The sequence below is a fragment of the Schistocerca piceifrons genome, chromosome 8 (genome assembly GCF_021461385.2).
Source record: "Schistocerca piceifrons isolate TAMUIC-IGC-003096 chromosome 8, iqSchPice1.1, whole genome shotgun sequence".
In the NCBI taxonomy this organism is placed as follows: domain Eukaryota; kingdom Metazoa; phylum Arthropoda; class Insecta; order Orthoptera; family Acrididae; genus Schistocerca; species Schistocerca piceifrons.
Window position 1 is genome coordinate 409,285,973 of NC_060145.1, and position 24,656 is coordinate 409,310,628.

Here is a 24,656-nt window from a genome sequence, read left to right on the forward strand (position 1 = left end):
TTACTACTGCCCACATATATCTCGCGTAATGATCACAACGAAAAGATCCGAGAAATTAGAGCAAATACGGAGACTTACAAGCAGTCGTTCTTCCCACGCACAATTCGTGAATGGAACAGGGAAGGGGGGATCAGATAGTGGTACAATAAGTACCCTCCGCCACACACCGTAAGGTGGCTCGCGGAGTATAGATGTAGATGTAGATGTAGAGCTCTTGCCCGCGAATGGCAAAGGTCCCGAGTTCGAGTCTCGGTCGGGCACACAGTTTTAATCTGCCAGGAAGTTTCATATCAGCGCACACTCCGCTGCAGAGTGAAAATCTCATTCTGGAATTCAATTACCCTTTCTCCTCCCCCATTCCTTCTACCAAGCCCACACTCTCCCGTAACTCCGTCTTCCATTCCTTCCCCTACTAATTCCCCGTGATTATTAGACTATCATCTCCTCGTATGTACTGAATTATCTGTTCGATATCCTCATACTTTGTCTATCTATTCAGCTTCTGCTTTGGACGTCGGCATGTATACCTTAAGTATGTTGTTGGCATTGGTTTTCTGTCGATTCGGGTGAGGACAACAACATCACTAAATTGCTCTAGGCGCGCAGTCCGGAACCGCGGGACTGCTACGGTCGCAGGTTCGAATCCTGCCTCGGGCATGGATGTGTGTGATGTCCTTAGGTTAGTTAGGTTTAAGTAGTTCTAAGTTCTAGGGGACTGATGACCACAGAAGTTAAGTCCCATAGTGCTCAGAGCCATTTGAACTAAATTGCTCACAGGTACTCATCCTGTTCCTTGATTTCCTAGTCATAATCAAATCTATGCTCTGTTGTATCATTTTGTATTGCTGTTGATATTACCCTACATTTTTGTCCGACCAGAAGCCTTTTATCTTCTTTCCATATCATTTCACTGACTACCACAATAAAAAGACTAAGATTTTGTATTTTCCTTTTCAGATTTTCTAGCTTTTCCACCATGCTCAAACTGCTTTTTCTGTTAAAGCCACATGCCCTATGGATCAACACTGTGCGTCTTCAATGCCCTGGTTCCACTGCCTTCTTCATTATCAAATCGTTGATCATTGCTGATTCTTCCGCCTTTAAGGGCAGTTTCTCAACCCAACGGTAAGACGTTGCCCTGAAACTCTGTCCGCTCTTTCTTGCTACACAAGGTTATTGGCAGAACGATGGTGACTGCTTATATCAGGTGTGGCTGTGTTCGAACCCAGGGGACAGAACATTGTGATTGTAAATCACGACTGGACAGCAAGGGTCACAATTTATGCTCATAAAATGATGTTATAAATTGGAATACGTACAAATTATTTTCTACATAAGTAGTAAAAGACTATTCCTCAATGTTCTCGAAAAAATCCTGATTTTTTTCCCCATTTGTTAGACGGTGGTTTAGGCGTAATGTCCTTACTTAGGTCGGAAACATTGTTTTTAAGTACATGCAAATGAATTCTTTTGTGTTGATGACGCAGGTGAATTCTTGATTATGATGTACTTACTAAGCGGCACAGGGTGCGTTTCGTTGCACTGTTGTATCACCATGATGTCCGTCCTCATCTCTTCCGATGTGATGCTTGGCTGGAAAAGGAGATATACTAGTTAAGGTACATTTAACACTCATCTAAAATTTAAATATAGGAGGATGCCCTATTCGTGGTAGCAAATCTAAGTGCGACGTTATCCTGACGAGAGGAAACTCGTTTCGCATGCATGAAGACCATGTCTCACTCTTCTGGAAGATACTGTTAGCAACTATTAAAAGCGTAATCGTATCTTGTCACAGATGAATTTTACTCTCACGAACCTGTATTTAAGGAAAAATAATCTCATAATATGAGTAAGAACCACTGTTTCTACATTCATTAAGTTTTCCTTTGTACTAATTACTCTAACGACTGACAAAGAATTTGCATATAAATTATCGCAAGATCTGATCAAGATACCTGTTACAGATACTTATTACCTGTTATCGTGCAGCTGCAACAGTACTGATTTAAGGTCACTAAATGTGTCGTCGCTGGTCATCGTGACCCAATTCGAGGCTGGGCTCATCACTGAAGACTACTCGAGTGAAACAGTCAATGAGATGTCTTTCCTTAAAACCGTGTCCTTTTTATTGTTCGTCTGTGTAGGCCTCCACTAGCTCGTTGAATGAAAGTACTGACATACTAATGTAATTCAAAAATTCCACTGTAATTTCTTAATTCATTATGTAGCGTGTGAAATAACCTGCTTACTTCACGATAAGCAATGAAGGGATGTACCCAGAAATTCCTTTTCTGCGTTCTCTTTTTATTTCGACGATGCACAGAGAGCACAACTACTAGCCCTTCAAGGTCCACTTCAATACTGAGCTCAAACTAAAGAGATTCCTGTGGCGGCTCTGCTGGCAAACGAACTAGCAGACCGGAGAATGCGTCTTTTGTTTTTCCTGCCCTGCACCTTCAGCTGTTTGAAACAAGCCGCAGAAGATAAGAAATCAAGTACTTGTACTGCGAAGAACGGTTTGTAGGCTGAGGTGCCGACAGTGCAGATGCTGAGACCTTATGAATCCCTGTGCAGATTTTGCAGCTTGACGTGAAATCTGAACTACGAGGCTGAATTAGTCAGCTGTTGCTAGGTGCCGCCGTATCTGTTTGTATTGCCTGTTCACCACCTGCTACTGAGCGTATCTCTGTTTGTCATTACTCACGCAATGTGCTCTTAAGGTAAAAGAGGGCCTTCTGTCACCACGCTCGATCTTTCGAAGAGTCACCAGTGACAATGCCATTTTTGGTCATGATACTATTACAAGAAAGGTGTTCAACAAAGGTAACAAGAACATGAAGAAATAAACGAGAGTGAGTTTGGAAGAAGTGGTAGTTGCTAACCTACATAAAAGACGATCTAAGAACATTCGTTTCAAATCCAGCAAACCCAGAACTTCCTTTGAATCTCAAACACATCACATACCGATTGAATCAACGAAACACGGCAAAAACCTGTTTTCCTATGACTGCCGGAAATGTAATGCTGAGAAGGCAATACACTCGGTTAAGTAGAATCACAGAGAATTCCAGAAATAAACCAGAATTCCGAAACAAATGAAAAGCCTACACTTTTGATCCCAGAATGCGCCACGGGCGCTGCTGCGCCCCCATTCCCCTCCCACCCCCACCTGTTACGAACGCGTGTGAATACTGTATATGGAGATTACAGTCCATAACTGGACGAAATTCATGTTACAACCATAAGTTATCTTGAGTGAACGCTTCATTGACGACTAATTTTAGTAGAAAGTATCATTTTAAAGTCAACCAACCGAATAGTATAACACAAGAAGAAAATGTAGAATTATTTTTTCAAAAATCATAGTAGTCTGCTGAAAACTACGTATATATGCACACGTAACAATAAATAATAACCTCTTGGTTAAGTTCACATGTAGAACGTCAAATATAAGTCAAATGTTGCCTTCAACTTCGACATCTGAAAGAAAACTCCGTTCAGATGTTGGCAGTTTATGCATTATGCACTGCTCCACGTGCACCACTGCTCTGAGCCATTTAAGCAGTAATTCTGGCCATAGGACCGCTACATACGCAAATCAAAAGGGAAGAAACTATAATATGTGGTAAAATGGAAAGTATTCTCTGCCACGCACTTCACTTTAACTAGCGGAGTATGAATGTAGACGTAGACATCAATGGAAATATAAATGAACACATCTCCACTGTTACCTAAAATACGCGATCCCCCTTACTTCCTGCAGATACAGATTACATGCAGTAGTTCCACAGTGTCCCCGAGAAGTTCTCGTATACCTATATTAAAACAGGATACGCACGTTATATACTGGAGTCCTTACAAATAAAAACTGTACACCCAGTGGATCTACCCGTATATGTGCATAATCGTACCTTGCACAACCCATACAGTCCTTGATTTACACTGAAGAGCCAAAGAAACTGGTACACCTGCCTAAAATCGTTTAGGGTCCCGCGAGCACACAGAAGTGCCGCAACACGGCGTCGCATGGACTCGACTAATGCCTGAAGTAGTGCTGGAGAGAACTGATACCATGAATCTTGAACAGCCCGTTGCAAGGCATCCCAGATAATAATGTTCATGTCTGGGAGTTTGCTGGCCAGAGGAAGTGTTTAAACTCAGAAGAGTGCTCCTGGAGCCGCTCTGTAGCAATTCTGGACGTGAGGGGTGTCGCTTTGTCCTTCTGGAATTGCCCACATCTGTCGGAATGCACAATGGACATGAATTGATGCAGGTGATCAGATAGGATGCTTACGTACGTGTAATCTGTCAGTTTTACCTAGACGTATCAGGGGTCCCTTGTCACTCCAACTGCACACGCCCCACACCATTACAGAGCCTCCACCATCTTGAACAGTCCCCTGCTGACATGCAGGGTGCATGGATCCATGAGGTTGTCTTCAAACCTGTACACGTCCATTCGCTCGATACAATTTGAAACGAGACTCGTCTGACCGGGCAACATATTTCCAGTCCAATGTCGGTGTTGACGGTCCCAGGCAAGACGTAAGGCTTTGTGTCGTGGAGTCATCAAAGGTTCACGAGTGGTCCTTCGCCTCCGAAAGCCCCTATCGATGAAGTTCCGTTGGGTGGTTCGCCACACTGACACTTGTTGATAGCACATCATTGAAATCTGCAGCAATTTGATGAAGGGTTGAACTTCTGTCAAGTTGAACGATTATCTTCAGTCGTCGTTGGTCCTGTTCTTGCAAGCTCTTTTACTGACCGCAGTGATGTCGGAGACCAGATGTTTTAGCGGCTTCCTAATATTAACGGTACTGTCGTGAAATGGTCGTACGGGAAAATCCCCACGTCATCGCTACCTATGAGATGCCGTGTCCCATCGCTCGTGCTCCGACTATAACACCACGTTCAAACTTACTTCAATCTTGATAACCTGTCATTGTAGCAGCAGTAACCGATCTAACAACTGCGCCAGGCAGTTGTTGTCTTATATAGGCGTTGCCGACCCCACCTCCGTGTTCTACCTGTTTACCTCTGTATATGAATACGCATAACTGTACTAGTTTCATTGGCACTTCAATGTATTACGGAGCGCCACAGGACTATGCTTCAAAAAGGTCCAAAACAATTCTACGTCTTATACCGGCTTTGAGCCAGATGGGATTAGAATATTCAACACACAGTTGTTGGAAGTGGTTAGGTGTGGCCAGGTATACTGATAAAATCCCAGTTCGGAAATCGTCAGGGAATGCAATATACCTCCACAGCGTCAAAAGTGTGTCGAGAATACGAAATTTAAGGCATTACCTCTCACCACGGACAAGCTGTGGTCATCGTCCTTAAATTACTGATCGAGAGCAACGGTGTCTGCATAGAGTTTTCATTGTGAACAGACAAACAACATTGCGTGAAATCACTGTGGGACATACAACAAACGTATCCGTTAGGATAGTGTGGTGAAATTTGGTATTAAATGGTTATGGTAGCAGACAACACACGCGAGTGCCTTTGCTAACAACACGACATCGCCTGCAGCGCGTCCACTGGGCTCGTGACCGTATGAGTTGGACCCTAGACTATTGGAAAACCGTGGCCTGGTCACGTGAGTCCCGATATCAGTGGTAAGGTCTGATGGTAGGGTTCGAGCCTGGCGCAGACCCCTCGGAGCCATGGCCCCAAGTTGTCAACAAGGCGCTGTGCTAGCTGGTGGTGGCTCCATAATGTGTGTGTGTGTGGGGGGGGGGGGGGGGGGGTGAGTGGGCGGGTGGGTATGTGCGCGCGAGCGCGCTTACTTGGAATGGACTGGGTTCTCTGGTCCAGCTGAGCCAACTGAGACCATTTGCAACCATTCATGGACTTCCTGTTTCCAAGCAACGGTGGAATGTTTATGGATAACAACGCTCCATGTCACCTGGTTGCCATTGTTCGCAATTGGTTTGAAGAATATTCTGGACAATTCAAGCAAACGGTTTGGCTACCCAGATCTCCCGAAATGAATCCCGTCGAACTTCCATGACACACCGTGCACAAAATCCTGCACCAGCCACATTTTGGTAATTATCGACGGCTATAGGGGCAGCAGGGCTCAATACTTCTGCAGAGGACTTCCGAGTTCTTATTGAGTTTATGCCAAGTCAAACGGTTCAAATGGCTCTGAGCACTTTGGGACTTAACATCTATGGTCATCAGTCTCCTAGAACTTAGAACTACTTAAACCTAACTAACCTAAGGACATCACACAACACCCAGTCATCACGAGGCAGAGAAAATCCCTGACCCCGCCGGGAATCGAAACCGGGAACCCGGGCGCGTATGCCAAGTCGAGTTGCTGCATTATGATGTGCAAGAACTGGTCTGGCACAACATTAGTATGTACCCCATGACTCGTGTCACCTCAGAGTATTGTGTACATTGGATAAAGACATCCGGCCGTTCACATTGTACACTCCTGGAAATTGAAATAAGAACACCGTGAATTCATTGTCCCAGGGAGGGGAAACTTTATTGACACATTCCTGGGGTCAGATACATCACATGATCACACTGACAGAACCACAGGCACATAGACACAGGCAACAGAGCATGCACAATGTCGGCACTAGTACAGTGTATATCGACCTTTCGCAGCAATGCAGGCTGCTATTCTCCCATGGAGACGATCGTAGAGATGCTGGATGTAGTCCTGTGGAACGGCTTGCCATGCCATTTCCACCTGGCGCCTCAGTTGGACCAGCGTTCGTGCTGGACGTGCAGACCGCGTGAGACGACGCTTCATCCAGTCCCAAACATGCTCAATGGGGGACAGATCCGGAGATCTTGCTGGCCAGGGTAGTTGACTTACACCTTCTAGAGCACGTTGGGTGGCACGGGATACATGCGGACGTGCATTGTCCTGTTGGAACAGCAAGTTCCCTTGCCGGTCTAGGAATGGTAGAACGATGGGTTCGATGACGGTTTGGATGTACCGTGAACTATTCAGTGTCCCCTCGACGATCACCAGTGGTGTACGGCCAGTGTAGGAGATCGCTCCCCACACCATGATGCCGGGTGTTGGCCCTGTGTGCCTCGGTCGTATGCAGTCCTGATTGTGGCGCTCACCTGCACGGCGCCAAACACGCATACGACCATCATTGGCACCAAGGCAGAAGCGACTCTCATCGCTGAAGACGACACGTCTCCATTCGTCCCTCCATTCACGCCTGTCGCGACACCACTGGAGGCGGGCTGCACGATGTTGGGGCGTGAGCGGAAGACGGCCTAACGGTGTGCGGGACCGTAGCCCAGCTTCATGGAGACGGTTGCGAATGGTCCTCGCCGATACCCCAGGAGCAACAGTGTCCCTAATTTGCTGGGAAGTGGCGGTGCGGTCCCCTACGGCACTGCGTAGGATTCTATGGTCTTGGTATGCATCCGTGCGTCGCTGCGGTCCGGTCCCAGGTCGACGGGCACGTGCACCTTCCGCCGACCACTGGCGACAACATCGATGTACTGTGGAGACCTCACGCCTCACGTGTTGAGCAATTCGGCGGTACGTCCACCCGGCCTCCCGCATGCCCACTATACGCCCTCGCTCAAAGTCCGTCAACTGCACATACGGTTCACGTCCACGCTGTCGCGGCATGCTACCAGTGTTAAAGAGTGCGATGGAGCTCCGTATGCCACGGCAAACTGGCTGACACTGACGGCGGCGGTGCACAAATGCTGCGCAGCTAGCGCCATTCGACGGCCAACACCGCGGTTCCTGGTGTGTCCGCTGTGCCGTGCGTGTGATCATTGCTTGTACAGCCCTCTCGCAGTGTCCGGAGCAAGTATGGTGGGTCTGACACACCGGTGTCAATGTGTTCTTTTTTCCATTTCCAGGAGTGTATTAACAAAGAACGATAAGCTGCAGCTAGCTCCTCCGTTTCTTTAGATAATTCATTCACAAAAATCAAAATTCTTTCATTTTCAAATTCATATCTTTTCAATGTAAACACCGGTTGCTGGCCACAGTACTTAAAAGTTCAATTGACATTTGTGAATGTACTTCATGGGAGACTGTGAAGTAACTGAGCGATGGTAGCAAACATTATCTCTCCCGTTTTCTGAAGGGAAACCTTGTACATTACCCTGTGAATTTGTAACTGTTGCATCTGTCATCTAAGTGGACACAGATTTCGCTGGAAATGTGTATTAGATTAGAAGTACTTTTCATTCCAGCAGACCGTTGGGGAATCCTCCCGGACGTAGAACGTCAGGGATGCGGAGTAACTAAAAGAGTTTAAACATACACAGTCCAGTCACACTGACTGGATCATCATGTTCGACGTCATCGTGCAATAACCACTAACAGACGGCAGGTGGTAGTAGTAGCAGTGGAGGGTATGTAAAATGTTTCGGGGGGATGCAGAAAACAGTGGAGTCGTTCTCGTAATACAGAAACGGAGCGATTTGCCTGAGTTCCAAAAGGTCATGATCATTGGCTTTCGGGCCAAGGGTGGAAGCTTTTTCAAAACTGCTAAGTTTGCAAATTGATCGCGTGCTGCAATGGTTGAAGCATATCATGCACTGCAAAATGGTGCTAACCGAAAACCGCTTTGAGGAAACTGTGATGTGCCACGGCCCATAGATGACGTAGATGAACGACGGCTGTGGAGGTGTGTACAGGCGAATAGAAGTACAACCACTGATCAACTGACCCCCCAGATGAACCAAAGGGCTACCAACAGTGTCTCCTCAACGACTGTTCAGCGAAAGTTGCTGCGTCTGGGCCTCTACACCGAACGCCTTTTTTGTGCACCATGTTGACTGTTGTTCATTGACCACGAAGGCTAGAATTTGTACGCCAATACTGGAACTGGTCGTCCGCGGAGTGGTGGCAGGTGTCCTTTCAAGATGATAACATTTTACGCTCCATCGGACAGATGGCCGTTGGCGGTTATTGTCCTGCAATAACCTTCGTATGAGTCCAGGCCAGAGGAGGGAGCGTTATACTCTTGGGAATGTTTTCGTGGTATTCCCTGGGTACTGGGAGTATGTGTCTTCTGAGAGTTGGTTACCAACCCCCTTCTAGGAGGACCAGGATTTTCTTTCGGGATTGTGTCCCTTAGCCGATATGTTCCAGTTATTTAAAGGCGCCGGGAATAAGTTCGCCTTTCATCCTCTCCCATTGGCTTTGTAGCCCGTATTCACTGTGTGTCATACATTGTCTAGGGGTCTCACGACTCATGCCCTCAAGGATGTGGGAGTCTGGTTTGTTGGTAGAGCCGGCCGTGGTGGCCGTGCGGTTCTAGGCGCTGCAGTCCGGACCTTCTGGACTGCTACGGTCGCAGGTTCGAATCCTGCCTCGGGCGTGGATGTGTGTGATGTCCTTAGGTTAGTTAGGTTTAAGTAGTTCTAAGTTCTAGGGGACTGATGACCTAAGATGTTAAGTCTCATAGTGCTCAGAGCCATTTGAAGCATTTTTGTTGGTAGAGCTGCATTGATTTCTCAAATTTCATTGGACTTTTCCCAGAGTTTTGTTTCAGCAAACAGGTATCGGAGCCTGAGCAGACTCCAGGGTCCTTTGCCAAACTTTGATTGTTGGAGAATAGAAAAGAGAAATGCAAGACACCCTCAGTCCTCGAAACCTAATACCACTGGGTCCGAAAGAGTAAGAGCTGGCCAAGGGAGGCCGATAGGAAAGAAAACAGAAAAAGCCTGATACAAGTAAGTGGAAGTAATGTCAGGCTTAGCTAAGGGACCATGTGGTTGCCACCCACAAACTGCCAAGACAGGAGCCCGCTGGGAGGACTACTCTTTATCTGGAATCTCACCAACTGACCTGTCTGGCATGGGTGACCCTACTGGGAGCATAGTTCCCGCCAGCATAGCTCAGTGGATCACTGATACACTGATACACACAAACCTCCCCACCAACGTTAAGGTGACAGTCCTTGAGGAGGTATTTCCTGGGTAATCTCGTAATTATGGAAAGTTTAATGGATAAACAGAAGTGCGTATCTGTCCTTGGACTTCCATCTGTACATGCGGTTTGTGATTTCCTCAGCACAATAGCATCTACCAGCAGGACAATGCAACATGTCAAAAGCTCACAGTCTACCTGCGTAGTTTGAAGAGAATCAGGATGAGTTTACTGTGTTCCTATGACCACCAAACTCCCCGGTTGAAACCCAAGCGAGAATCTGTGGGATCATCTCGAGCGGGCTGCTCGTGCTTTGGACCCTCAACCGAGAAACCTAGTGCAGTTGGCCATCTGAAGGTGTCACCATGGTTCGAGAATACCTCATTGTATTCCTGCACGTCCGTGCTGCAAAAGTTGATTATTCAGGATTTTAACAGGTGATACGTTCATGTAACTGGATCGTGTATTTTCATTTAAAACAAACTAATCAGAAAACATGTAAATGTTCATTGCACTGAGGCGCATATGATAATTCTCAGGTTATTGTAGCCATCATCATCAAACAGAAAAATCATTTTACATCACTTACCTACATCAATCGCATTACTGCACTGAATTTATACAGAAGTTAGATTTATATAACAATCGCGTTATTTGATATTATTAATGACATATACACATCAGTGCCGGCCGTTGTGGCCGAGCGGTTCTAGGCGCTTCAGTCTGGAACCGCGCGACCGCTACGGTCGCAGGTTCGAATCCTGCCTCGGGCATGGATGTGTGTGATGTCCTTAGTTAGGTTTAAGTAATTCTAGGGGACTGATGACCTCAGATGTTAAGTCCCATAGTGCTCAGAGCCATTTGAACCAATACACACATCAGTCGGTTCTGATAAGAAATTCATCAGTGGAACAGAAAGAGTTAGTAAATTCTTCAAACTCCTTTTGAACTGAACATAATTACTAATTAAACTTTTTAAGCTGCTGAAAATTTACTGAAGACCGTGTTCGTGAATAATCGACACCATTCTGGATCAAAGTAAATGACTTTAAATTTTTGTGAAGATTATTCTTATTTTTAGTATCGATTCTACGAACTGAACTGTTGGTTTCAAAAAGGGGATCAACTTTTAAATATTGCGAAAAAGTAGTCAGATCCTCAGTCCCTTCACTAGGGCTCTTTGGGACATTCTTGAGTGCACACCACAAGTAATTCGTATTACATGTTTTCGCACTAGAGAGCTTTGGCTTGTTTTGATGAGTTACCCCAAAAAAATGATCCTGCACGACATAAAAATTAGCAAAGTATACTAAATTTTTAATTTTATATCACCTACATTAAACGTATTCGCAATTGTGATAATGGACAACCATCAGCTGTAGAAAGGAATGATGACAACGAAAATTTGTGCATGACCAAAGGAACCTCCCATGATAATTCAGAATAACACAGGCACTGCAGTATCATATTTCTGTCACCTATGTCTGATAGCATCCGCACTGCAAATAGGGAGTTGTTTAGGCGTTTCAGCAGTTTTTGGTATGCTCCTGCCAGTTATTATCGAGCTGTAACCCCAAGGAATTAACTTCTTTTACCTTAGTGGTTTTCAGTTTGGCGCTAATTACCCCCTGAAGGTAAAACGAAACTTTCTGAGAGGTAAAGCAAAATTGGTTGTTATGATTTAGTGACTATCCTAAAATATTTTTTAAAGTAATCGCTGTTGTCACTATTGCAGTAGACTCTAATATATATCTGATCATCAGCCATTTGACGTACGCTACTATATTGAAACGTCCTCTACATTCTTCAGCGGTACGAATTCCTGATAGTCCCATTAATTTTCTGTTGTCATCTACCTACCCACCTTCCATTAGTTTGCCTTCCCATTTCTCTGTTATTTCTTGGAATCCAGAAAAAAACTTCCTATGTCCCTCTTCCTGATTACTGTCCAGGCCATATCAAATTTTTATCATCAATACCATAGTTATATTCCTTGATCCATTTAGTTGTATTACTCTCTGCATAATTTGTAATGTACATCTCTGCACTGCTCTGTGAGTTACCCTCAAATTTTGAACAGCTTTCGTGTTAAAACACCATGTCTCACTGTCATGAGTAAAAACTGGTAGTATGGACGCTTTTTAGACGTTCAGTTGTAAAAAATAAAAATAAAAGCATCATTCTGAAAACTTAATTAGTTTACCAAGAACACTTGATGTTATCTTCACCTTTTGTTTACTTCTTTTGCGGTCCAGTAGCTTGAAAATTTAGTTAGTTTACCAAGAGCACTGAAGAACATTTTTAATTTTCTATTTACTTCTTTTGCTGTCCATCTAGTGCTACTAGTTACCACTCGTTGTCAGTAATAAAATTTAATAGCACCTGTTTTTGTGATTTATGAAACTGATGTGTGATAATCAGTGTTACAAGACCAGTTTCTGTGAATAAAGGAATATTTTCAGATAGTGTATTACGATGGAAAGTACAGTTTCTTGAACGTCGGAAAGGCAACACAGTGTAAAGAGATTTCAACGAAACAAAACTGGTATCAGGAGTATTTACGCTGATATTCGATGATTAGTAGTTACCACTATAGGAAGAACTCTTAAAAATATCGATTTCATTACTCACAGTTCACAGATTGGGACATAGAGCTTCGCTCATGGTAGTAATGAAAATATAAGTAAAGAACGAATTAATTTGACACATGACTTACGACATGCAGTGGTGGACACCAAACAAAACACAAAGCTGTGAGAAATAAACAAAACAAAATGCCCTAAAATATCCTACCGACTCGATACTTCTTGATGTAGTGAAAAACGTAGAAATAGCGAGAGTTTTATTTGCATTGTACCTGAAATTCGTTGAAATCTGACATTTTAGGTTTTCTATTCCATAATGTACTTGGACTTTCCTGGACATTTTGGTACATAATATATTAAAATCAGACAATTGTCAGACCTTCAAATAATATTTTGGCTGTTTACGTATGACGTCAAATTTCGCGGGTACGCATATAGTGTCACAGTTGAGCAGTCATCTCTTGGGAAGTACACGGTCTAGAAGACTCTGAATTTCTTTATTTTGTGCCTATTGCTACGTCTCAGAAGTTGGCATTACGAATAAACAAATCAGTCCTTTCTTTCTGATACTAGTTTTCGTTGAAAGTAGTGTGATTATCGGCTGTTTTTGTAGTAAGCTAAATCCTGTTGCTTCTTATACATAAATAAAATGACTAAGCACAGAAGTAACTTCAAGAAACTCAAATTTGAGGGTAACAGATATGTGAGACCTGCAGTTTCTTCTGAAGTACTTGAAAACACGATGAAAAGCAATGTCATACTTTGCGTCCACATGCACCAAACACTTCGTGTAAATATAGGAAAACTGAATTTTCTGGCACCTTGTATGAATTTGCACATAAACTTTCTCTTTCTTTGGTAGTAATGGAGGCAATCAAACCTATTTACAGAGATTTGGCAAATCCTGAGCTAGGAAAGAAGTGTTTAGATGGGAAAATCCAGATCGTGAATGAGTCCTTCAGTAATGTTGTGTGGTACCGTGTGCCTAAAAGTGTATTTGTTGGCTTTATGACTCTAAAGTTAGCAATGTCTGATGCTGTAATAGATTTTAATGGTGGGAACTATGAAAGATTTAAGGTTCTGGAGAAGTTAGGGGTCAGATTTGGACAGAACACAGCTAAAGGACTGCGGGAACTGGTTGAGCGTCGTGTACGTAAAGCAGAGTTGGCTGCTCAGCAAATGACAAAAGAAGTAAGAAAAAAACGGATACAAGCACTGGGCTGTTGTGACACTGAAGAAGACACAGACTATGGGCCAGGCAATTCTAGTGCATAAAGGAGGCGGAAGTGTAAGTCTGTATAAGAATTTCTAATAAAGAAAGTTTTAAATCTCGGTATCTCTGAACTACATTTTTTGCAATAAATGACCCGTTTTTTAAAAAAGTACTGATGGTAGAGATATGAAATTTTCACAGCATGCCAAGTGTGAGAGTCAACACATATGAAAATAGAATAATTAAAATAATCTGAGTTGTTATGTTTTTATGATCATTTATTTACAAAATTCTGTCAAGCATTGAGTGTTCGAAAAAGAAAAGATAACATGCCCCACAATACAATTTTAGTAATAAGTCTAGTTCAGTGTATCTAGAAAGGTGCACTCAAGAATTATGGAAAATTGTAAGTTGGTGCCTTAAAAGACAATGGATCACAAAATTGGCGGCATAGAACATACAATGTCCTCTTAACAATCATAAATAATTTGCCATTTTAAAAATAGGAGTTAATTTTTATTTACATTGTAATTTTTAATTGGTCCCAACTTTTGTTGGAGGTACTGAATGACATCTGATGTACTCTGGTCTCAAAAAGGTTGGGAAGCACCATTCTATCTGCCTGTCATATGGTAGGAGACTATAGTTTGCGGGACAAGGGGATAACAATATTCAGAACACAAGCTCTGGAAACGTGTTCATGCCGAGGCCAACCTCGCGTGTAGTCTTTCTTTCTCCACAAAGTCTTGCCGTAGGCTACGTAGTGCGTTAACGACGGACTCACCGCAGCGAGGACGCAGCTGACTGCCAACAATAGCGGCGGCAGCAGGCGGAGGAGACGAGCAGCAGCAGCCATCGTAGTGTGGCGGCGAGGCGCGGTGTGACGTGCAGCGGGCGGCTGGACCGTTTGTTTTATAGCCGTGCTACTATCTGCCGGGATGCGTGCTCCGCGCTCGCCACAGATAGAGATACGCACTGCCGGCCACCGCTCTTATGTCTCTGGACCTTCTCCCTCCCCCCCCCCCCCCGCGCCCCCTCAATCACACAGTGTTATTCTGCGGCAAGGGACAACAAAAGCCAGCCTAGCCGCAGCAATCATCCAATGAGCGCTGTCGCACCGAGGACGCCAAGAACGGCCCTCGCACTACGGTCCGAGTCTGTAAACGAACGTCCTTCCTCCTACATTTCTCGTTTACTGACAGCGTTAAACTTTTCAAGTATGTGTATGTCCATCTTTTCAGAGATGGTTTCAGGACTGCGGCTGTTCAGTACAGATTGTCAAATCAAACACCTTTCAGCCGTCTACTTTCCGAACTTATTTTATTGGGCTCCTCGATTTGAAAATCTGCACTCTTCAGTCTCTTTTAACAATAGTGGGAAGCAAGAAGGTGCTTAAAACATCAATGTAGGCCTGTGCTGTGATGGTGCCACACAGAACAACGAGGGGTGCAAGTCCCCTCCGTGAAAAACACGACCACCCCATAACATCACCGCCTCCGAATTTTACTGTTGGCACCACACACGTTGGCAGATGACGTTCACCGGGCATTCACCATACCCACACCCTGCCATCAGATCGCTACATTGTGTGCCGTGATTCGTCACTTCACACAACGTTTTTCCACTGTTCAGTCGTCCAATGTTTACGCTCCTTACACCAAGTGAGGCGTCGTTTGGTATTTACCGGCGTGTTGTGTAGCTTATGAGTAGCCGCTCGATCATGAAATCCAAGTTTTCTCACCTCCGGCCTAACTATCGTACTACGAGGGTCGGTCAAAAAGTAATGCCTCCCATTTTTTTTCTACTTAAAGAAATTAAGTTAAGTGAAAAATTTGAATTTGGCGCCATTCCTCAAACCTTCTTCTGCAATCCACTGCAGTAGTAACTTTCTGTGTCAACAGGTGGCAGCACAGCAGAAGTTTGTAAGATGGCCGACATCGATGTTCGTTTGAGACAGCGTTGTGTGACTGAATTCTTGAATGCAGAAGGTGAAACGCCCATACGCATTCATGAAAGACTGAAGAAGGTGTATGGTGTTGTGACAGTGGATGTCAGCACTGTTAGACGATGGGTTCGTCGTTGTAAGGAAGCTGAAGGGCAATCACCGTTGACTGACGAAAAGCGGAGCGGCAGGCCGGTGAGTGCAGTGACTCCACACAACATTCAGCAAGTCGTGGTGACCGTCGGGTGACTGCAGATGAAGTGTGTCGCATTATTTCTCTTAGTAAAGGCAGTGTGATCACGATTATTAAACAATTGGGGTACTCAAAAGTTTGTGCACGGTGGGTTCCAAGAATGTTAACCGATCAGAATAAAGAGGCAAGGAAAACAATAGCCTCCCAACACTTGCAGCGCTTCCGTTTGGAGGGAGATGAGTTTCTGAAAAAAATTGTGACCGGGGACGAAACATGGGTGCATTTTTTTGAAACCGAATCAAAGAGGCAGTCAATGGAGTGGCGTCACACAAGCTCGCCGAGGAAGAAAAAATTCAAAACTGTGCGATCGGCAGGGAAAGTTATGGCAACAGTTTTCTGGGATACGGAGGGTGTGATTCTGGTTGATTTTTTGGAGCAGGGATGCACAATAAATTCTGTTCAATACGTCACAACCCTCAACAAACTTAAAGCACGTCTTCAGCGAGTTCGCCCAACAAAATCAATGGCAGATGTTCTTCTTTTGCATGACAATGCAAGACCACACACCAGTCGTCACACCTCTGACGAGATTGTCAAAATTGGATGGGAAGTTTTGCCTCATCCCCCATACAGCCCTGACCTGGCACCATCAGACTTCCATCTGTTCGGGCCACTAAAAGAAGCTCATCGTGGGATTCATTTTGAAGATGAGGAGGCCGTCAAAACATCCGTGCGTCAATGGCTTAGGAAGCAGAGCTGTGATTTTTACCGTGCTGGGATACATGCCCTTGTTCAAAGATGGACCAAAACTGTAGAGATGGGCGGAGATTACATTGAAAAATGACAAAATGATCCTCAATGTTGTGGTTTTCAACCTATGTAATTGCATTTAAATTTCCTGACAATTAAACGTAGAAAAAAAATAGGAGGCATTACTTTTTGACTGACCCTCGTACTTGCAGTGCATTCTGATGCAGTTTGGAATTCCTGTGTGGTGGTGTGGATGTCTGCCTATTACACATTACGACCCTCTTCAACTGTCGGTGGTCTCTGTCAGTCGACTGACGAGGTCGGCCTGTAAGCTTCTGTGCTGGACGTGTACCTTCACATTTCCACTTCACTATCACACCGGAAAGAGTGGACCTAGGGATGTTTAGGAGTGTGGAAATCTCATGTACAGACGTATGACCCAAGTGACAACCAATCACCTGGCCACGTTCGAAGACCGTGAGTTCCTCGGAGCGCCCCATTCTGCTCTCTCACGATGTCTAATGACTACTGAGGTCGCTGATATGGAGTACGTGGCAGTAGGTGGCACCACAAAGCACCTAATATAAAGTACGTATGTTTTTCTGGGTGTCCGGATACTTTCGATCACATAGTGTATCACTTACACGTTTCTGTAGCCGAAAATCTGTAAGGTCATTACACGTAGGAACACTACTGCCAGCTTTGAAGTGCTAATGGCAAGCTGTTGCATGTGAAAGTAAAAGCCAACTATAGTGGTGCAACAACATGAGGCGTAGTCATAGAAATATTAACAAAGTCGCGTTGCGCGATTGTCTGAGACAGCGACTCGAAACTGCCGTGCCATATCCACTGGACTGTCTGGGAGTTTCTTAAGCCGTTTCAACTATAGATTACAGAGTAACCTTTGACTACAGTATGGAGTGCCCGCTAGAATTTTCACCTTGGCTACTTCACTCCCCTGCTGTGTTTGTGTCATCAGTTTCTTCCTCAGCAATATTTTCTAGTTTTTCTCTGTTCAACATGTAATGTTTAAAAATAGCGTCACTTCTCCTCTTCCCAATTTGAGTGAACAGCTGAACTATCAATTGGCTATGCGATAAGACACATTAATTTAGTTGAACGACCAGGCACAGCCATGTCGTCCACCTCAAATGCTTCGTTTGTTTTCCTATGCAACGTAAGTTTGCAGGTATTAGCAACGGCAGTAACAACAAACTTATCGGAGGAAGCCACCAGCAGCAGTCAACTAGACAGAAACTGCAAACGCAGCATTTTTCCTTTTTTTTCTTCCCTTTATTCCGCCTCATATATTCGATGCTTCCAGTGCTGACATCAACACTGACGTGAAAAACTTAAGGATGACTTACGCATGATGTGTCACTCCCAAGTAACATAGCTCTACGAAATTTGGACCCTAAAAAGGAAGAGAAGGAAATGTAGTAGGTGAATATGGAATGGGAGCAATAAATAAAAGAGGAAACCGCCTGATAGAGCATAACTTAATCATACCTAATACTTGGTTCAAGAATCATGAAAGAAGTTTGTACACATGGAAGAGGCCTGGAGATACTGGAAGGTTCCAGATAGATTATATAATGGTAAGACAGAGATTTAGGAACCAGGTTTTAAATTGTAAGACATTTCCAGGGGCAGATGTGGACTCTGACCACAATCTATTGGTTATGAACTGTAGGTTAAAATAGAAGAAACTGCAAAAAGGTGGGAATATAAGGAGATGGGACCTGGGTAAACTTAAAGAAACACAGGTTATAGAGAGTTTCGGGGAGAGCATTAGGAAACAATTGACAGGGATGGGGGAGAGATACAGTGGAAGAAGAACGGGTAGCTTTGAGGGATGAAATAGTAAAGGTAGCAGAGTATCAAGTAGGTAAAAGGACGAGGGCTAGCAGAAATCCTTGGGTAATAGAAGATATATTGAATTTGATTGATGAAAGGAGAAAATATAAAAATGCATTAAATGAAGCAGGGAAAAAGGAGATCGACAGGAAGAGAAATGGCTAAGCAGGGATGGCTAGAGGACAAATGTAAGGCTGTAGAGGCATATATCACTAGGGGTAAGATAGATACCGCCTACAGGAAAATTAAAGAGAATTTTGGAGAAAAGAGAACCACTTGTATGAATATCAAGAGCTCAGATGGAAACCCAGTTCTAAGCAAAGAAGTGAAAGCAAAAGGCGGAAGGTGTATATAGAGGGTCGACACAAGATCAATGTACTTGAGGACAATATTATGGAAATGGAAGAGGATGTAGATCAAGATGAAATGGGAGATATGATACAGCGTGAAGAGTATGATACAGCACTGTCGAGTACATCCCATTAGCATTACTGACAGCCTTGGGAGAGCCAGCCCTGACAAAACTCTACCATCTGGTGAGCAAATGTGTGAGACATGCGAAATACCCTCAGACTTCAAGAAGAAATAGTAATTCCAATCCCAAAGAAAGCAGGTGTTGACAGATGTGAAAATTACCGAACTATCAGTTTAATAAGTCACGGTTGTAAAATACTACCGCCAGTTTTTTACAGACGAGTGGAAAAACTGGTAGAAGCCGACATTGTGGAAGATCAGTTTGGATTTGGTAGAAATGTTGGAACACGTGAGGCAATACTGACCCTACGACTTATTTTGGAAGATAGATTAAGGAAAGGCAAACCTACGTTTCTAGCATTTGTAGACTTAGAGAAAGCTTTTGACAATGTTGACTGGAACACTCTCTTTCAAATTCTAAAGGTGGCATGGGTAAAATACAAAGAGCGAGAGGCTATTTACAATTCGTACAGAAGCCAGATGGCAGTTATAAGAGTCGCGGGGCATGAAAGGGAAGCAGTGGTTGGGAAGGGAGTGAGACAGGGTTGTAGCCTATCCCCGATGTTATTCGATCTGTACATTCAGCAAGCAGTAAAGGAAACAAAAGATAAATTCGGAGTAGGGATTAAAATCCATGGAGAAGAAATACAAACTTTGAGGTTCGCCGATGACACTGTAATTCTGTCAGAGGCAGCAAAGGACCTGGAAGAGCAGTGGAACGGAATGGACAGTGTCTTGAAAGGAGGGTATAAGATGAACATCAACAAAAGCAAAACGAGGATAATGTAATGTAGTCGAATTAAGTCGTGTGATGCTGAGGGAGCTAGAGTAGGTAATGAGTCACTTAAAGTAGTAAATGAGTTTTGCTTTTTGGGGAGCAAAATAACTGATGATGGTCGAAGAAGAGGGGATTTACAATGTAGAGTGGCAGTGGCAAGGAAAGCGTTTCTGAAGAAGAGAAATTTGTTAACATCGAGTATTGATTTAAGTGTCAGGAAGTCATTTCCTAAAGTATTTGTATGGAGTGTAGCCATGGATGGAAGTGTAACATGGACGATAAATAGTTTGGGCAAGAAGAGAATAGAAGTTTTCGAAATGTGGTGCTACAGAAGAATGCTGATGATTAGGTGGGTAGATCACATATCTAATGAGGAGGTACTGAATAGAATTGGGGAGAAGAGAAATTTGTGACACAACTTGACTAGAAGAAGAGATTGGTTGGTAGGACATGTTCTTGGGCATCAAGGGATCAACAGTTTAGTATTGGAGGGCAGCGTGGAGGGTAAAAATCGTAGAGGGAGACCAAGGGATGAATACACTAAGCAGATTCAGAAGGATGTCGGTTGCAGTAGGTACTGGGAGATGAAGAAACTTGCACAGCATAGAGTAGCATGGAGAGGTGCACCAAACCAGTCTCTGGACTGAAGACCTCAACAAAAAACATAGAAATAACAGCTGCAGTGTAGTACAGAAGGTAATTGAAGAAAATGTGACGAACTAAATATGACACTTTTATTCAAAAGAAAGTAATGGCTCTGAAGTCACCACGCTTTGTGATTATTGTCCTGGACATTACAAAAGGTGTGAAATGGTTCTTATCAAAACGGACGTCAGTCTGCAATGTGCTCCGATGAAAGCCATTCTTCCGGCGGCGGAGGTGGCAACTGCTGGACGTTCGTTGGTCATGTGCACGTACTGCAATTCGCCTTCCCAAAGCATTCCACACGTCCTCAGTGATATTTAAACCGGGGGAAAAGGGAGGCCAGGCCAGTCGCCGAATATTCTTCAGTTGCAAGAGCTCATTGCCCAGCGCAGTTCGATGCGGTTGGGCATTGTATGCATAAAAGTGAAATCAGGGCCGAACTCATCCCTGAAAAGACGCACGTGGAAAGGAGTGCAGTATCGCAATAGCAGTGACCAGTGAGTGTACCATGTTCAAAAATTTGGAAGTCATAAAGCCCTGTGCCCATTGTGCCTCCCCAGAGCTTAATAACTGGACCATCAAAACGATCATGTTGGACAATGTTTCTGGTTGTATGATCTGTTAACATCACATGAGGATACGTCCAGCATTGTCGAATATGTTATGGTGTGGCGAGGCATGAAGGTGCATGGACATATTGACCTCCAAAACTCTGAAGACAGTACACTCGCTGGTCCACGTTACTGTGTCGCTGCAGTTCCCCAGGCGTCTTTTCATGGGTGCATTGGCCCATGACTTCATTTTCATGCATGACAATGCGTGACCGCAAGGGACTGTGCAGATGGAGCTCCTCTTGGAACGAGAAGATATTCGGCGAATGGACTAGGTGGCCTGTTCCCCAACTTAACCACATCGAGAAAGTCTGGGATGCGTTGGGGAGACGTACTGCCCGATGTCCACGTACTCCAACGGCCATCCAACAGTTGCCATAGGCGCTGGTGGGTGAACGGAACGCTCAACCACAAAAACTCCCAGGCAGCATAGGAGCACGCTGCAGAACATGCACTGCCGTCCTTTGGTGATCACACACACTATTAAGAATCATGTTCGGCGGTTTTCTAGTGTTCAGGGAACCACCATAAATCGCGGCAACATCAGTATAATGATTCTTTTTTACTATTTACAATTCTTTCCATGTGTGATCCAAGTTTCACCGAGCTATGTTACTTGGCAGTTGCTTTCGTGCTTAGGTTTTGCACACCAATGTAGTTTGCATACTTTTACCTATATTTATCGTCTTTCCTTAGTGACTATGTAGACTTTCCCGGCTTATTAGTATATTCTTGTCGGGTTTCCAGCTGGATCAAACATCTGAGCACAATATTTCAGCGGTCCATCTGACCGCCATCATCAGGTGAGAAAAGCTATGCTGCTCTCGCCGATAATTATCATGACAGTTTGATCCGGCTGGAAACTCGACAAGAATGTTATCTTTCCTTGGTAGTTGTGCCTGGGTTGCGATCTATATTCATCCGGATCACTAGTTATGCATTGAGCTGTGCGTGGCTCGTGTTCCCGCCATCATGTGTTTCACACCCTGTTTTTAACGTACTTCCACCTCACTACGTTAATTTAAATTATTACTGTCACTAGTTGCTGCTTTGTCTGACCGTGACCGGCGCTAGCAGCGCGTATCTACATATATCCCCTCTCGTAGTATCTTTGCTCGACTGCCATTACTTCCCGGTCGTTGTCTGTCGCAAGGCTGTTCGGGTCGCGAGTTCGGACGGCAGTCAGTTGAAACGCGTCTGGAGCACAGTCTGGACCTGCCAGTTGGGGACTTGCAATGCGGCACTAGTGCAGTCGGGTTGGAGCAGTGAGGTCTGCGTCGATATGGCTCGCGGGACCATTGCCGCCACGCATCACTTGAGCCGGGCCACGGTCTTGGTGGATCGTCGGTCGGTCGTCCTACCGACGCGTTTTGACTCGCCGATCGTTCATGAGTCGGCTGTGTGTGTGTGTGTCTGTGTGTGTGTGTGTGTGTGTGTGTGTGTGTGCGTGCGTGCGTGCGTGCATCGACTCCTGATTTGTCTTCGTGCGTGCTTAGTTACTGTTGGGTATCGTTCAGGTCTTCGTGCAAGTGTTTCTCAGGTTGTGTGTGTAGTTGGCGTTATTTCCTAACGACTATTTTAGATGTTGTCGGCATTCTGAGGGGAGCCGGTCGGTTGCTGCGGACCAGAGAAGTTATCTCCGCGCGGTGCAGTGTCGGAGTGGGTGTGGAGCTGTCCAATCGCTACGAGCTTAGTGGTTCACCGACCCAGGACGTCAAAGTTGAGTAGTGGTTTCAACTACCCAAGACACGTCCATTCATGTTGTGTGTTTCTTTTCGGTGGTTCGCTGTTGGGGAGGTTTTCTTGTGAGCAGCACCGAGTGTTTCTATTCCTGAAATTTAGCCACCATGCGGTGCAATTAACTGTATTGGTTGACTACAATTTGAGTGCACCATCGGAATTTTCTGCCTTGTGGCCGTTAGTGTTCTGGTTACCTGCCCTGTTCACTAACATAATTTCAGGCAGCATCCTTTCCTCACCTGTTGTAGCTGTCCAAGATGGTGTGTAGTTTTGACAGCTAATACATATTTCATTGTGGATAATAACGTTCGTAACCTTTTGTGTTTGAGTTCTCATGTACTGATTGGTGGCAAGCATGTCAGTCGGTCCGTGACTGTCCCCTGGTTGGGTTCCGACGGATCAAGTGTAGTTGGGCCCACCACCTGTCTCACCTAAGTGAACAAGGGCAGACCGACTTCCTTGGAGGCTTCTGAGTGCCGTTTCCTTTATTGTCCTTCTCACCAATGTTTAATTGTCTGTTTATAACCTAGCATAGCCAATGATTTAAAGATTCTTGTTTTTGCTGGACTTAATGTATTTTTTTAATTTGGAAAGTTAATTGTGGGCCTTAAGCCGCTTAAAACCTTATTCTTGAAATTATCCTTTAAGCAAAAACATTACGACCTTCTGCCTTAAAAGATTATGGTAATATATTTTAAAATTTTCAAATTTGGTTGTGGCTCTCAGCTGGTTCTATTGCACCTTGCATATGTTTGTTCTGTCTACTTTTGCCTTGAGGCTTTCCAGCCTAGCTGTGGTGCCATATATATTTTAATTATTTTATTCGATATTTTAACAGCATTTTTATTTTGTTGACTTTTAAGATTTATTGTTTCGAGGCCCTCAGCCGTGAAATAATTGCCTTTTTGAAACTTGTAGTTCTAAAGGTTCGGCTATGTGGCGTTTTGGTTTAAAGGTGTTATTAAATTGTAATAAATTACAATTTTGATTGAACCTGACCGACACCTTATTTGGCCCTTTCTACAATCCTAATCACCTGTTCTGCCCTGTGGTTTGGCGGGCGGGAGTATGTCCTACCAAATACGTCCAGGTATTTTTCTTGGTTTCTGGATAGAGACGAAATGGTGGAATTGGAAAACTATCTATTCGACCCAAGGCATGGACGATTTTGCGAGAGAAAAGACATGCTAGGAATTAAACGTTTTATAGAGAGCAGAGTCAGTTTCGTGGATTATTCGTTACTCAGTAACGAATACTTACAACAGGCTTAATTTTCCGTACGCGGAAACCAGCTAGCGGACGATGGAAAAAAAAGAGTTATGAGATTAATTGCAGTGATAACGCTTTGTGTGTAGCACGAGAAGATGGTGATGATGACGATGATGCTTGCACGAACTACGCTGTGTATGCAGTTACAATTCCATGAGCTGGAACTTGCCGAGAAACGCCCCTGCGGAAGCTTCCGGTCGTAGCAGCGCGTGCGCAGTGCTACGAGGCCAGCAGGAACTGCCGTGCGCGCGCGGCAGTGGGCCAGTTCGTTGACTCTGCGGGCCGAGTATCTGTCGGGCGTGGGCCACGCACGCTCGCCCCCTATCGCCCGCTATCGGCGCGGCCCTGCGCTTCCTTCCTCGTCACCCGATCGGCGCGCCCAGATACCTGGCGGCTGCCTGCGCGTGTCAGCCAACTACAGCTACTGCTGGGAAAGCAAGTATCACTCTGCATAAAATGCGGGTCACACTGTTTCTCTTCCTGACCGAAAGTAATCAGACACGCATTCGTGGATATTAATACGGTGTGTGCCCACCCTTCGCGTTTATGACGTCTTCAGCTCCGCTAGGGATGCTATCAATGAGGTATCAGAATGTATGTGGAAGAATGGGAAGTCTTTCGTCCTCAAGCTGAAACCAGAAAAGGTAGTGCTGGACACTGGAGTTTGGTGGGAAGCCAAAGTTGTAACTTATCCCAAAAGTGGGCCAATG

General features: G+C 44.6%; 1 protein-coding gene across 1 annotated transcript in view; it reads right to left on the reverse strand.

Moving 5' to 3' along the window:
• LOC124712011 overlaps positions 1-14,638 on the reverse strand; it is a 43,597-nt gene extending 28,959 nt beyond the window's left edge. The window contains exons 1-2 of the mRNA XM_047242303.1: positions 14,472-14,638; positions 1,515-1,593 (exon numbers count right to left, since the gene is read on the reverse strand). Coding sequence (XP_047098259.1) covers positions 1,515-1,593; positions 14,472-14,543 — 151 coding nt within the window. The 5' untranslated portion in view covers positions 14,544-14,638. The remainder of the gene's footprint in view (positions 1-1,514; positions 1,594-14,471) is intronic.
• Positions 14,639-24,656: the final 10,018 nt, after the last annotated feature.